Genomic DNA, 15,234 nt, shown 5'->3' with positions numbered 1-15,234 from the left:
GGGAGTGTAGGGAAGATGCTGAAGGAGGCAAGTCTGAGACCTGGAGAGGGAATTCGGTTTCACTACTCGAAGATGGCGAAGACTGAGAGGTGGATTAGAGCACCAGTTGCCTTCAGATACAACCCCCTTGCAAACAACAGTGTTTGCTTCTCCTGTTAAGTTTCTGCTGGGACAAACTGGCAGCGGTGCTTCACAGGGGCAGTTTCAAAGGGATGGGGACACTAGAGGGTTAAGCAGAATGATCCAGCAACAGCTGACAGCGTCTCAGTCCCATCAGCCCCAAATGAAGGTTATGAAAATCCTATTGAAATAGCCCATCTTTCCAGATAGCTGCTTGTTCAGTTTAGCAGAATGAGCAACCAAGCAAATATCTTACACATCTTACAGAATCATACAGATATTTTACCTGGATAAATCCCAAATAGCATACAGTCTACTCCCCTTGGTTTATACAGCACTGAAAGCAGATTTGTGTATTTCAAAATCTATTTTATATTCCAAATATTTTTAGCAAAATCCATACTCCTTAAAACAGGTTAGAAGGGCATTTCTACCGTTCACTGAAACATCCAGATACCAAAACCATGAAAGAAACTTCTACAAAAAGCATAACAGAGATTCTTCACTCATCTCAAGGCACCATAGACTTTAAAAAGAACCAGTCCAACACTCATCTGCAAAGCAACTATTAAGAGATAGCCAAGTGTCTCTTTCCAGTAACCCATCTGTATTTTCTCACTGTAATTTGAAATTCTTCAGGTGTTTAAACACTTGATTCTATTCCTATTTGTAACAGATGAGCTTCAATAACTACCACATCCTGCTTCAGCTCATGATGGCTGACAAGGTTGCAGAAAACCCCTTTCCCCAATTCTACGTCTGAGACAGAATAAAACTCAACAATTTTTGTCATCTTACAAAGACGGTTTAAATCCGCTTTTTAATATGTATTTCTAATCCTCCAAACTTCTTCAGCCTAATTCTCCCTGATAACACAATGGCTAGTCTCCAAGATTATATTTATTCTTTATCTGGTTGAAGAAAAGCTGTTGGGGAATGGCATATCAGACAAGAAGACATCTCTCTATTTCAGTAACACTGTACCACAGAAGTTCTTGAAGAGCACAAGGTATGAAGGTCAAATTCTTCTCTTGTGCTGGGCTCTGGGGACCCCATTTTGGGGTTTCAGTTTTCTCTGTAGCAAGAACACCTGGGTGTATGAGAGGGGAGCAAGGGTGAGTAGGAAGTGAACAAACAGTGCAGATGGCAGGGAATATATTTATCCGCTCTTCCCACAAGTTGCTGGCTGCTGTTCTTTTGAGGAGAAAAGATCTCTCCTTACCTCCTTTAGATAAAGGTTCATCCAGAGAACAGGGTCTAGAAGCAGCTGAATCTCTTGCTGAGGAATTCACTGTGGGTCTTGAACACAGCCGAGTCCTTCCTCCTAAGCTGCAAACTTGGCCGCTACAGTAAGCTCCAGCAGCTTTTCTGAGTAAAGCTGGAAAGGTAGATCATCATTTATACTACCTGGATTATTCAGTTTGCCTACTCCTTCCCACGCTTATTACCTCTTAAGACTTCAATCTGTACTGCCAAACACTTCTGCATAAACTAAACAAAGGAAAAAGACAATTATAACTCAGTCCAGGATGAATCCTGAAGAACTTGGTGGAAAGGGAGGGAATGAAAAATGCTGCTAGCAACTTCTAATTTTTTATTTTTTATTTTTACTTTTCGCCCACAATTTTTGTAAAACATATTTCAAAAAGTGAAAGTAAAAAAAAAAAAAAAAGGGCTTCAAACTGATTTATTTTCTTGTGCTAACAAGTATTTTAATCTACATTATTTTTGTCCTAAATCAGAAAAATATAGTTTATCAGCAGTAGCAAAGAAGTGTTGTGTCCATGGACAGAGATATGACTACAAAAGAGCAGACATTTATAGTGAATATTTCTTCTTTAGAATATTCTTGCAAATATAAAATCATAGAATAATTTGGGTTGGAGGGGACCTTCAAAAGTCACCTAGCCTAACCCCTGCACTGTGCAGAGGCATCTTCAACTAGGTTACTCAGAGCCCCGTCCAGCCTGGTCTTGAATGTTTCCAGGGCTAGGGCATCCACCATCTCTCTGGGCAACCTATGCCAGTGTTCCACCAGCCTTACTGTAAATAATTTTTTGCCTAAACCTACCCTCTTTCAGTTCAAAGCCATTCCCCCTTGACCTATCACTACACACCCTTGTAAAAAGTCCCTCTCCAGTTCTCTTGGAGGACCCCTTTCAGTACTGGAAGGCTGCAATGACTCTCCCAGGAGCATTTTCTTTTCTAGGCTGAACAACCCCGACTCTCTCAGACTTTCTCTGTAAGAGAGGTGCTTCGGCCCTCTGATCATTTTTGTGGCCTTCCTCTGTACTCACACCATATCAACAAGAGTGATGCATTTCCTTACCCTGAGTACCTTTCTGGTATTTGAAATAGTCTGTGATGCTTGGAATAGGAGAGCAAAACAAATCACTGCAACTGTGTTCAAGCCTAGACGTTCAATATAACCAACTGGGAAAAGTGGAGAATGAATTGTGTAAATAGCAAGTTACAACATTGTTTGTTGCTTTCCAGCCTTTCAAAAATCAACATTTTTTTGCCTTTTCTGGTTATTTCTGGGTTTGTGGAGTTCTTTATTATTATGCAAATATGACTCCCTTTATCATTGAAGGATATTTTATATCAGGAAACATAAATAACTAAATAAACGCCTTGTTACCTGCATTCATAAGCCACAGAAACCTCTGCAGTGTCAGGGACACCATCAGAAATGCATACAAGGACAAAGATGTCTGGAAGCTTATTGCTTTCAGATATTTATTCTTGAAATTCTTATGTTGCAATAGCATCTAGAATGGCTCTGCAGGTGGGCACCTCATCAGAGGATAATTACTCCTCACTCCACAACAGCTTTGGGTGAGAGATCTGGACTTAATTGCAAACTGAAAAGGAAAGCTGCTGGTACCCACTTAAGCATCACTTTTCACCATGGGTATCATAAGAAGCAGAAAGTCATCAACTGTTGATATCCAGCAGCAAGGAGATCTCTGTGCATTCCTCTCTCACTGATGTTCCCAAAAGAATCAAATAGGTTCATACAGAAAAAGCAAATCTCTTCCAAATGTGATACTCAACAACACCGTCCTTGAAACAACCCAATACAGTGATCAACTACAAGGGTATTGGTTCTTTCCAACTTCACTGACAGATTATGTCATTCTCTCCCTCCCACCACCTTTAGAATCCTTACTCCGAAACATTAACTTTTTTTTCATGGTTTCAAACTACTTTTGATACCAAAAATCTAGCCCATACCTCTGACATCAAACATATTTGCTGACTATACACACACAGTGGGTGACATAAGAAGGCTCTTAGGTATGAAGTCAGCTTGGGGATATTGCATACCCTGCTGATTATCAAGAACAATTTCTAAGGGGGAAGTGCAGGGGGAGAAAGAAAAAAAAAAAAAAGCTTTAAAAAGCTATTTGCCCCTCTGATTTTCAGCTCTTTGAAAAAGTAAGAAAGAACAGAAAAGCACCCCTGGTGTGTGGTTAACTACAAAGGAACTATTCTTAGCAGGTTCCTTCAGTAAAATGAAGGGTGCTTTGATTGCATTTTTTGGCCTTGCTAATCTGACAGATATTGATGGATAATTTAGAACAGCCAAAATCTTTGTTCTAAAAACATTGACTCATACATGTTACATCCAGATGCTTTACTGGGTTCTTAATAGGTATCAAAGCTTCCTTTGAATACTTTTAAGTTGCATTTTATACAATTAAGAGTGTGTGCATGTAGGGGAGGGAAATGATAGAGAGAAGTTCAACTAAGAATAGTTTAAAAAAGAATTTTTATGCCCTTTAGCACACTCTAAATACAACCACTCCCACCACTTTGTTTCTGCCTAATCAAGTTTGAAAATTTACAGAACCAAGATTCTTAATGAGCAATTAGGGCCTTGCAGGCTGGTCTCTCAAACAGGTACAGGAGCTTGTGTGTAAACACTCCAGCACTGACTTCCCCACCACCCCCTGCCTCACAGACAGGGCAGCAGCAGCAGCAACCACCCAGCCTGCCGGAGCCAACTGGCCCCACCTGGCTGCCCAGGATGGGACATCCCTGTGACTTCTGACAGTTGGCCTTTCATCTCTTCCATAGGTAAAGGGGCCCAGTGTCCCATGTCCACTGGGATTTATGAAAGGAGGAATACATTCATCTGAGAGCACGTGAGAAAGGCACCTCCACACGGCATAAGCTGCTTTGTTTGGTAAATCATGAATGAAAGCAGCAAAGCACACATGCAGCCTCTCAGCAGAGCTCTTCTCCCTGACAGTGCCCCAATCACTACCACCACAGAGCAGCTGAACAGGCACATGACTCTGAAAATAAAGAGCCAATTCCATGTGGGAAATAAAGACACACAGACAAATCAGACACGGAAGAACAAGAACAGAGGCAGCAGGTTGCAGCAGGGGTTAGGGAAAAGCAATGTGGCACAACTCGCAGAATTTCCAAGTCATATTGTTGCCCAAGCCTCATTCTCACCAACTCCTGATGGATGAAGCTTTATATACTGGCTATTCTGCTTTGCAGTCACTATGGGACAAAGTCAATAAAGACTTAATTCATCTCTTTATAAGGTAAACAGACCACAAGTAAATACACCATTCTTCCCAAGGTGAGCAATATTCTTCAGGTTGTGTTTCAGTAGAGAATCCTCCTAGTAGAAAACCAAACAAGCAGACAAATCACAATGCATGTGCAATGTGACAAGTATAAAGCATTGACAGAATTTCTGATCTGTCAGGAGTCAGAGCTGCTGCTAAAGCATTGCTTTTGCTTCCTCAGCATGTCAGTGGAATCAGCCAGTCACTGACAGAGGTATTGCAGCAGCAAAAAGTATCTCCTGGGCAAGCAGAATCAGGCCATGTCTCTGCGCCTGTTTGCAATAGTGTAAAGAGTTCATTAAAGTCAGGAAATTTCCAAAGTCAGTTTTAGACAGTTCACTGGAGAGAAAGCTACTCACCCACAATGCTGACTGCTGTTCTATTTTAGACTAGTGTAGTCTGAAAACAAGAAATCCAAGGCATTAGCATCACTAGCACCAGCCTTAACATAGCTGGTAGTGGCGCAAAGCATACCTGATGGCTACTTAACAAGGGTAAATGGACTTCCATCCTTATGCTCAGCACAAAGTCAGCCACAGGAACATAGGAGATGGGATCTCAACACACAAGAGTCTATACTGCAACTTGAATTCCCTTTTCAGTCTCAGAGATGTTACATAGAACATAATCATGCAGTTTCACAGAACTTGTTTTTACTCCATTGCTTTTGAAATTCAAACACAGAAGCACAAGCCTCTTTCCCAAACTATGGATGTCAATCCCTCAATAGCTATGCTGAAGGTGAGCTAGTAAACATCTACCTGCAGCAGCCATTGTCAGCAGTCACCCAGAGAAAGTAGCCTCTCCTCCTGTGGCTGGGCTCACACAGGTGGGAATGCAAGATCCAGGAGCATTTTCATTGACCCCGTGAAGTGCAGCACAGGAACAGAGGTTCCCCTGGGCTGCCTCACCAGCAGAGCTGAAATCCTCTGGAGTTGTTCAGAGGAAGTTTCAGTCATTTACATAAAGGCAAAGACAACAGCTGTGCTTTCAAAGATGGATTCCCAAAAAAAAAAGCAACTATTAGAAAAATGTACTCTTTAAAAGACCTTTATTTTGGTTGCACAGTTACAATTTTAAAGTCCATTTATGCTTACAGTTAGATTGTTCCCAAATAATATTTCATAGCTCATCATGTAAACAGTGCATTCTCTATCAGTCTGGTGTATAAGAACTTTATAAAATACAGATGAAGTTACTTTTTCTTCTATACACTTTCAAATTAGTTCACCAAGATCAATTAAAAAGACAAATAGATTAATTGGCAAAAAAGTGTTGTTATATTTTTAATATATTAGTACAAAATGGCACAAAAGGAAGAAGGTCATTTTAAAGGCCATAAGCATCAAATGCCTTAAATAGTTTCAATCAGTTCAACCGATTTTAACTTAATTTCAAATTCCAGTGTTGAACTTGGAATTGAACCTGTAATCTTCTTTTCTTCAGCTGTATGAAAGACCTTACATACAAGGTTGGACCTGTTCATGGAAACTAAATCACAGCAGTTTCAGAACAGTGACATTCAAGTGTAGCTAGGAAGTTGGGAATTTCTATTTTTCCCAGTAACTCTAAGAATTCACAGACTAGACCTTATTTTCATTTAGCCAAAGTCATTGATGCACACTTCAGATGCAAAGATACCAGATGTGTGCACATAAACACAGTATTTCTTAATGCAAGAACTGAAACAAAAAATTGACATGATTACACCATCCACCCTACCTACCTTTGCAGGAGGCTTTCAGACATAACCATATTCAATGCCAGATACAGAGAAACAAGAGCATCTAAAATATTTCAAGAAAACTGAAGGTTTAATTCACAGGCTTCAGGTATAAAAGAGAGATCACACCAACTTCAGCAACCTAAGTTTTATTTTTGAACCACCCATATCAAATGGGCAGGTGAGTTGGATGGAAGGGAAACAGAGAAGAAATACATTTCTAACTTAAAAATAAATTCAGAGATGTGAATGTGTTGCCTCAAGCAACAGTCCAGGAGTTTGTTTTGGCAGCAACATTTAGCAAAATCCCAAAAGATAATTACCCACTCTGTCAAAACAAATTATCCTGACTTTGATTAGCCCCTAAACCTTGAGAGGTTTTTATGTTTAAGTTAAAGGAACAGTTTATGACCTTGACTGTTTTTTTCTCGTAAGACAGCACCCATATCCAAGAGGGCAGGTAGTTATACTGAGAACATTATTTCTCAGGTTAAAATAAAATGTCTTACAAAAAAAAAGTAAGTGTGATGAAGTACAGAACTACTATTTTACTCAGCTTCACAATGAGCAAACCATGAGTAGGAATTTCCTTTCCTAATTTAAATACCAATTACAAAGCTTTCTCCAGAGACTTATTTTGAAAGTAACCATATGATGAGTCCAAGAAGCAATAATCCAACAGCAAGTATAACAATGAGTATGCACATCTTCTTTCGGGATCTTTGCTGCCAACAGAGAAAAAAACAAGTTGATTGAAAACTGTACTACCACATCAGAGGAATATTCAGATGCTTTTATGGTCCTACTGCTTGTGCAATCTAACTAAATTGTGTCCTTACTAACGAGTCATATAAAGATGTTCAAGGGAAAAAAAAAAAAGCAAAGTAATCCACATTATTTTATGGCCATATTATTCAATGGAAAGATTTCAGTGGTTATTTTCTGGCATACCTAATAAACTAATGAAAGAGAATGCAGTAATATAATGAATGGATGTAATTACAACACTTGGGGAAGTAAATGTGAAAGTGCAGATGACAGCTTATAGAGGAAAATAGACAATCAGAGGAGATAGAAATGGTCTGCTAGGAAAAAAAAACATTCAAAGACTATTAATGTATATACAGAAGGGGAAAACAGACTACAATTTTAGACTTCTGTGCATCCATTCACAGAGTTATTTTAAAGCTGGTTTTGTCAACTTTCTTAGGTACAACTTGTTCTTAAAGAAAAAAACAAACAAACAAAAAAAGAACCCCAAACCAAACAAAAGAGACCTGACTAGAGACCCAGATATGTAGACATTACTACAATAAAGCATAAATTATAAGCATGTTCAGAACTTCTGCATTTCCCATACAGATCTGTAACTTGAGATACCAGAGCACTTCAAACTAGAAGCTGTCTGTCATTCTTTATCTGAAAGATATGGAATCAGAAGGTTTCCTTCAAAGGAGGAAAAAAAATTAGCAATGGGTTTCTCAGGCTGATAGCCTAAGATCTCTTGCTTACAGCCAAAGAATAATAACACTCAAATCTTGGGATTCTAGGATACAGCCCCAGAAGTAAAGCCAGGCTGTGCTCTACTTGGCAGAAGTTCTTCTGTCTGGGTGGTTTTGTTGTGTTCTTTTCTTTCCCTTCTCATTCTGAAGAAGAACATTTGTGTCAGTTCTTCATTGGAGTTGTCAGTTCTCCGCCGAGTACCACCCAGACTACCAAGTTTTCTAACAATTCTTCCCTCCTAGTTTTACTGTCTCATTGCCACTTCTCCCACTGTCGGCTGATATTTCTTCATTTCATCATTTTACTTGCTAGAACTCAATCTGTTTGCTGGAATATCTTCCTTTTTTAGACCCTGCAGCCAGTTCTCTCTTTACACTCAAGTCTCTTCCTTCTGCATCCTGCAGACCACCCCTCGACAGCAGTGCATTCAAGTCATGCATTTCCACTGTAATACTACTTAAGCAAGGGAGTAGTCTAAAGACACGGCAATCTTATTTTCACATACAATGGGTCATCACTTATACAAGTGCTGAAGCAGCACTGGAAAAGGGGGAAAGAAAGAATAGAAGCCTGGCTTTACCCAAAATGTTCTGCTGTGTGAATGCACCCCACACAGCACATGAGTGATGCAGATCTCAACCAGCCACAAACAAGAGCTGTGAGGGTACCAACAGCCCTGTCCCTACCAGCACACCCAGGCCTCTCAAACTTCCTTGAGCAGGTCAGACCATATAGATATAATAGTTGCTGAAATTAAAATAAGTCTGCTGAAAGTGGAAATGATTTTTCAGTGCCTTGGAACAAGGATGATTGCAAGCAAAGGAAAGTTCAAATCTAAAGCAAATTACACAATCCTTTCAAACAAACACAGGACAAGCACGGTGTTTGGTCTCTGCTGGAAGACCTATTGAACAGAAGCGCGTCCAAAAGTATCAATAACTTTCCTTTGACATCAGAAGATATTCATTCCTTCCTCCTCAAAATAAAACATGAAGTTTTTAATTTTAAATTTCAACCAGAAAACTAACACCTGCCACTGAAAATTTTGGTTGCTATTAATTTTTTTTCCCCCTGAACTTTCTCATTCTCAAAATAGGAACCATCAACTATAGTTAATGTGCCAATTGGTCCCACCCAGAATACAGTTCAAGGATGCACCTTCTCCTGCTTCTGAAATCAGTAAGCAATGCTTCAGACATTCTGTCATTCATTTACTGTCCTGGTTACTACTAAAACATATAAGAGGATTTAAAGAAAAAAAAAAAAGTCTATGGACTAACTCTAACTTAAAAGGGAAGATTAATCACTAATAAGATTATGTCTAGTAAGTTCCAAAAATGTTATAAAACTGAGGCATTTAAAGGTATTTAAAAGGTTTTTCAAAAAAGTTTGACAGTGTCAAATATGAGCTTTGAGAAGATTGTAGACAGCAAAAATTGGTGCTAACTGGCAATGTCTTCAGAAGACTTTCTTGCCTATCTTCCTTACTCCTCCATTTAAAAGAACCTTTTACTTCTTGAACTATAAACAAGGGGTTGCCTTGCCTCCGATTTTTTGTTGGTTTGGAGGTTTTTGTTTGGTTGGTTTTAAATAAAGATGTAACTCCAGGTTTTCTCATAGAATCATAGAAGGCTCTGCAACAGCCTGTCTGAAAACAGCCTTACAGGAAACCCAAAGCTTTCAGAGGTCACTGACTTTTGTTTTATAGTGACCTAGAAACACCATGGGAGCCTAACATAAACCTATACCTAAGTCTTCAAGCCTTGAGGAACTTGCTAAGCAAAATTTGAACTGCATAAAAAAGTGGAAGTCAGGACTACTGAGAAAGGAAAGTTACACACAACTGGCAGTCGGCACTGGCATTACCTGGTAGTTTGCTGCTCTTGCCAGCTGCTGGTTTGCTTGCTGCACATGTACATCTGCATTTTCCACGTTGGCTTCTATGCTGTCTTTATTTTAAAAGGAAAGATTTCAAATTTTTGTTAATCATAACCCAGAAAAAGATTTGGCATGTTGAAATACTCTTGAGAGCATGTGTAATAGCTATTCCCAATTGCTGGTGTCTGCATCAATATCCAAAGTTTTATACCTTGTATTATGAAAGCTTGACCCACCCTATACTAATGCCAGAGCTCATTTTAGAACTGCCCAGGCAATGAGTGGCTGAATTCATGTCAGGTAACAGCTCCCCTGTTTGATACCAACCAAAGTAAAAACTTTTAGTGCTTCTACATTTTTTTATTTTTTATAATAACCTTTTATTTGCACTCCAACTTGCTACTGACTACTCTCTGCTCAGACAAAAAAATTCCTAAGGCTTGTGAAAACAGAGGAAACAGACACAAAAAAAAAAAAATCCCAAAAAGCTAGTTTGGTATTCTGTCATACTGACACAGATTTATTTTTTCCCCTGGAAAAATATTAACAGATTATGGGCTAAGGTGATAGAAAAGGCCCTGAAAATATATGCTGGACATAGACAACAGCACGACTTGGCAACAGACTCAGAAAATGTATTCTCCAATCACATTTTATTAAAACATTAAACCTATTTGTGTGGAAGGCAAAGAATGAGCCTTTGCTGAATCTGCACACATATCATCAGCAAATACAGTAAAACTTCCCACATAAATGCCAATTTTATGTATAAACAGTTCAAAAAACTAATTTTAAAGACATTTTATACACATGAAAATTACATAATGTTTTAAATTACATTTTAAACATACTTTATGTATTCCCAGTCACCTCAACCAGTCTACCCACTCTTAGGCTACACTGCATTTGCTTTAGCATTGTCATTCTCATTACAGGAATCTTTCCAGCAAAAGAAGTTCTACGTTACAGCTCTCCAGAGAAACCGAAAAAAAAATTTTCAGATAGTATTTGAATTGGACTTACCTATCACATCACCTTGCTCATGAATCATCATTCCTAGATCTTTAAAAATTTCATTGATGTCCATAATATCAGCCTGTAGAGAACCAATTGTAGCATGAATTGACACCACATATTCAAGCATCTCTGCACATTTAGATTTAAATAGTGTTAAATAGTGCACATCCCTGACTCTTTATACTACATACTTTATACTACTAAAAACCCCAATTTTATGTACTTATTTGGAAGGGGTTTCTTGGCACTATGAGACTAAGTTTATCGTAATAAAATTAACCACCAAATCAAACTGAGGATGAGCATGTGCACAAAGTACACTTCCCAACATATCACAAACAGGATCTCTCATTGCTGAGGGCTCACCTAGACACACGTTTGTATTATAAGTTTAACTGCAGGGAAAATTCATGACGACATTGCTTAAAATGTATCTGTCTAAGCCAAACTAATAAAAGCCTGTGTAGGACATATTTTGCATTAGTTTTAGCACTAGGGAGGTTCAGATTAGATATCAGAAAATTTATTTTCACTTTAGATTAGGTGGTCAGGCAATTGAATAGATTGCCTGGGGAGGTGGTGGAGTCACCATCCCTGGAAGTGTTTAAGAGGCGTCTGGATCTGGCCATGGGTGATATGGTTTAGGCGTTACAGTGGTAATGCTGGGTTGACGGTTGGACTTGATGATCTTAAAGGTCTCTTCCAACCTTCATGGTTCTATTATTTCAAATGCACATTTCACATCTAAAGGCAGTATTTTCAATTTTGAAGGAACAAAACCACATCCACAAAGAAACCTCCTCAAGATTCATTTCTGCAATTAATTCTCCTGCCATGGAAACATCAAAAGCATACTCTTCCATAAAACTACTTGTACTTACTTCAAGCTGCCTAATGGAAGATTCCCTCTCCTCGATAAGACGGAGATCATCCTCTGTAATTTCTTCATCTTGCACTTGTGCTTGTGGTTGACTATCAAACAAAAAAAACCCCAAAACTCACACAGAATTGAATAGGCACAGTGAGAAATAATAAAATGACAGTTAAGTCCATAGCACATTTTACATTACTGGTTAACAAAATGCATGGTTTTACCTTTGCCTGTCTAGCTAACAGAGACAGCATAACCGTCACACCTTAGGTGTAGGAAGCTGCTGCTGTAGCAAAGCTAGTAGATAGCTAGTAGATAGCTGAATGGAAATTTCAAGTATGAATACAAGGACAAAGTTCCTTCTGAATTATAAACTACAGAGTTGATATCTATCTGAGGCAAAAGCAAGCTACCCAACAAAAAATAATCTCAGATCAAGAAGCAGTTCCTGGAGCATATGGAAGCAATGGGACATCCCAGTAAACACTGGGCCCTTATCACAACTGATCTACTCTATTCATCGGTTGGACTCTTCTTAGGGAAGAAGTTAGGGTCTCAGAAAACCCAAAGGCAGATTAGGGGAGCTTAAGGAAATGGCTACAGCTAAAGCATCAGGAGAACTCTTACTTTTTTCTTCCCATCTATGCCATCAAAGTCTCTTCTCTATGCTAGCATTACAAAAGAAAGCCTAACTGAACAACCTATCCCAAATCCCTCCAGAAAAAGGCAACTGTTCTGAGAAAAAACAAAGCAAACCAAAAAAATCCCTAAGTGAAAACAAAAGAAAAAAACAATCCAAAAAACCATGGGCAGCTGTCTTCCCTGCAGGCCATTTATTATTCTGAGCTAGGTTAAGGCTTGTGAACTCAGTCAACCTACCTGTCCCAAGACACAAGTGTTCCTTCTTTGTAGCTATCTTCTGGAGCACCACCCTACATGATCAGTGATTAAAAATACAAATATAATGTTATGGGCCTGAAAGGAGCACTGTCAGCATTTCTATAAGGAGTCAATATTAGAAGGTTTTTAGAAAGTCAATTTCAAACTGAAACATCATTTAACATGCTCTCATCCTGATTTTGCTTTATGCATGCATAAAGATGAAATACAAGCAAAAGCATTCAGCTCAGTAACTGCCTGCTAAAATTTGTAAGTACAGCAACATGTATTTGGCATGGAGTGAAAAGGCAGAATTGATATATTAACATAAAAGAGCTCAACATCTTAAGCTCCTCAGCACTTCTTCACTTTTAATACTCTACAGAAATCTGGCAAGTCATTCTTACCTAAATCTGTTGATATCTAAAGCTACAGCAAAAGCATTTCCAAATCTACTGTAGGTTGTTTTTGCAAGACTACAGCATGAACATGGGGCCAATTTGTGACAAAAGCAAGGGAAAAGTAACTGTCCTCATGTGAGAGTGCTACAGCTTAATGCAGCTTCTACTATAAAGTCATATAACACATGTTCTACAGTATTTAGGGTCAGATATGAGCTTTTTTAAGTAGCACTGTCGAAGCCAGTTTGACATCAAACACCACTAACACCACTGTAATGAGTATAATGGCACATTTTTCTGATACTTACAGACACCCTTGAGCTGGCTCTTACTCTGGCTACAAAGTCTTTCTCTTTCTCCGCAGCTTGCCGTTGAAGTCTTTGGAAATTTGTTAGTGCTGTGGTGAACTCCCCCACAAGACGGTCTTTCTGTATTTTTCTTTGACGCTGTAGGAGAAAAAGTTTTACCAATTCAAATAAACTCAGGCTTTTCAAGGCTTTGCTATTTCCAGTCTGCTCAATGCTAAGGTATATTCTCTTTTTCTTCTAAATTAGTATAAGGGAAGGTCTACAAAACCATTTGCAAATGCATGGACAAATCTTTTTTCCTTCTGGAATAACATAACTCTGCACAAATTAATGCATTTAAAGAGGAAACTGATGTATTCATTTTCATTTAACAGCTGGAAATGAGAAATGGGCAGGGACAAGAAAGCTTTTACCTTCCTTATAATCTGCTGATTATAAAACCTACTGTTACAGTGTAAAATATTTTGATACTACAAATGCTAAAATATGCAAAGGTAACCCAATAGAGAGGAAAGGTGCAGAAACCATCATTCTCTAAATATATACATCAGCCTTCCTTCCAAATGTCTAAAAGGCTCTTATTTGCCATTCATGAATGTGTTATTTAAGCATTTTGTTGAGATCTAGCTTTGATAAAAGGAGTAAAATTAAACAGTAAAACGTTTCATTGCCAAATTTTCAGCTTTTCATTGCCAACTTTTCAGCTCCAAGATAAGGAAACAGAGAAACCATAAAAAAGACAACAAACTAAATATGCTTTCCCTGAACTAGAGTTATGTATTAAGACCAAGTTTTAACATTGTTATTAGAAGTTTAAAGCTTGACAGGATGAGCACACATGAATCATGGCCTGCCATTTGAATTCAGTGTTTCAAGACCATTCATTTTCCCAAGGGCTCCTTAGTAACCTATACTGACCAGGCAAGTTGAGTAACAATAACCCAAATCCATGTTTTCTGTTGTTGTTTTCTTATGTAAGCGATAGATTTTGCCAGGACAAGAAACCACAGGATGGCAGACAGGAGTGTGCTAATCACAACAGCCACGCCACATGTTACGTCCTGACAATATTTTACGCAGACCTGGGAAAGAAGCAGTTTAAAGACTGCACAAGTTGTTTTAGTAACAGCTGCTGTCTACTCTTAAGAAAGGAAAAGCCTGTGGACAAGATATAGCACATATGCTGATCTGAGTGATGTGGAACAGACACACTGTACATAATGTGTTGACTCTGGAAGCAGTCAGAGTGCCACGGGAGTCAGATTTAGCATCACTGCAATGGATTACAAAGTGTCCAGCCACCTGAAATCACGGGCAGGCACAGTGCACTGCTTTGCTCCCCACCATTTCAGTCGAACTACTTCATTCCTGATACATAAAAACAACTTTGGGACAAGTCTGGACTGCAACAAGATATTTTTATAAGTATCCCCACTGTGCAAATGTGTTGACTAACTAAACAGTGCTTTGAAAATAGGAAAGAAGAACTGAAGTGACTCAAATACTCTACATGAGCCAACACGATAGTCAAACAAGCCATGCTCTTTGGTTTTATACCTGTTCACTCGTTGCAGGCAAAGACCCAAACTCTTTAATGTATTTGTCAGTTTCTTTGGCAAGTTGGTTGGTGTATTGCTGCTTCTGTTGCCTAAAATCAAATGAAAATTTTCATTAGAGACCACTGGGTTACTTTGCTGAATTTTACTGATTCTCTAGAAAAGCAGCAGCACTAAATGCTTCTCTAAAACACGCAAAGCCATTTTTACTCTGTTCTTCACCATAAAAAGGTTTTATCTGCAAAACTATTATCAAACCATCAGCATCAATATTTAAAATAATCAAATAACTCTTGGAAAGGCCAAATGTTCAGACAAGTGAAAAATGGACAGATGAAAGCTCAAGGAAGCTTGATATATATTTTGTATCCATAAAGGGACTGGAA

The 15,234-nt window shown here is 38.6% G+C and overlaps 1 protein-coding gene across 3 annotated transcripts in view; it reads right to left on the bottom strand.

Moving 5' to 3' along the window:
• Nucleotides 1–5,746: 5,746 nt before the first annotated feature.
• STX7 (syntaxin 7) overlaps nt 5,747–15,234 on the bottom strand; it is a 29,991-nt gene continuing 20,503 nt past the window's right edge. For all 3 annotated transcript variants that reach the window (XM_050316296.1, XM_050316295.1, XM_050316297.1), the window contains exons 4-10: nt 14,850–14,940; nt 13,293–13,430; nt 12,584–12,636; nt 11,715–11,805; nt 10,840–10,912; nt 9,805–9,887; nt 5,747–7,160 (exon numbers count right to left, since the gene is read on the bottom strand). In XM_050316296.1, coding sequence (XP_050172253.1) covers nt 7,068–7,160; nt 9,805–9,887; nt 10,840–10,912; nt 11,715–11,805; nt 12,584–12,636; nt 13,293–13,430; nt 14,850–14,940 — 622 coding nt within the window. In that variant the 3' untranslated portion in view covers nt 5,747–7,067. The remainder of the gene's footprint in view (nt 7,161–9,804; nt 9,888–10,839; nt 10,913–11,714; nt 11,806–12,583; nt 12,637–13,292; nt 13,431–14,849; nt 14,941–15,234) is intronic.

Source organism: Myiozetetes cayanensis, unplaced genomic scaffold, assembly GCF_022539395.1.
Source record: "Myiozetetes cayanensis isolate MyiCay16 unplaced genomic scaffold, myiCay2020 scf2-11, whole genome shotgun sequence".
In the NCBI taxonomy this organism is placed as follows: domain Eukaryota; kingdom Metazoa; phylum Chordata; class Aves; order Passeriformes; family Tyrannidae; genus Myiozetetes; species Myiozetetes cayanensis.
Note: the sequence above shows the minus strand (reverse complement) of the source record. Positions and strands in the feature narration are given on the sequence as shown.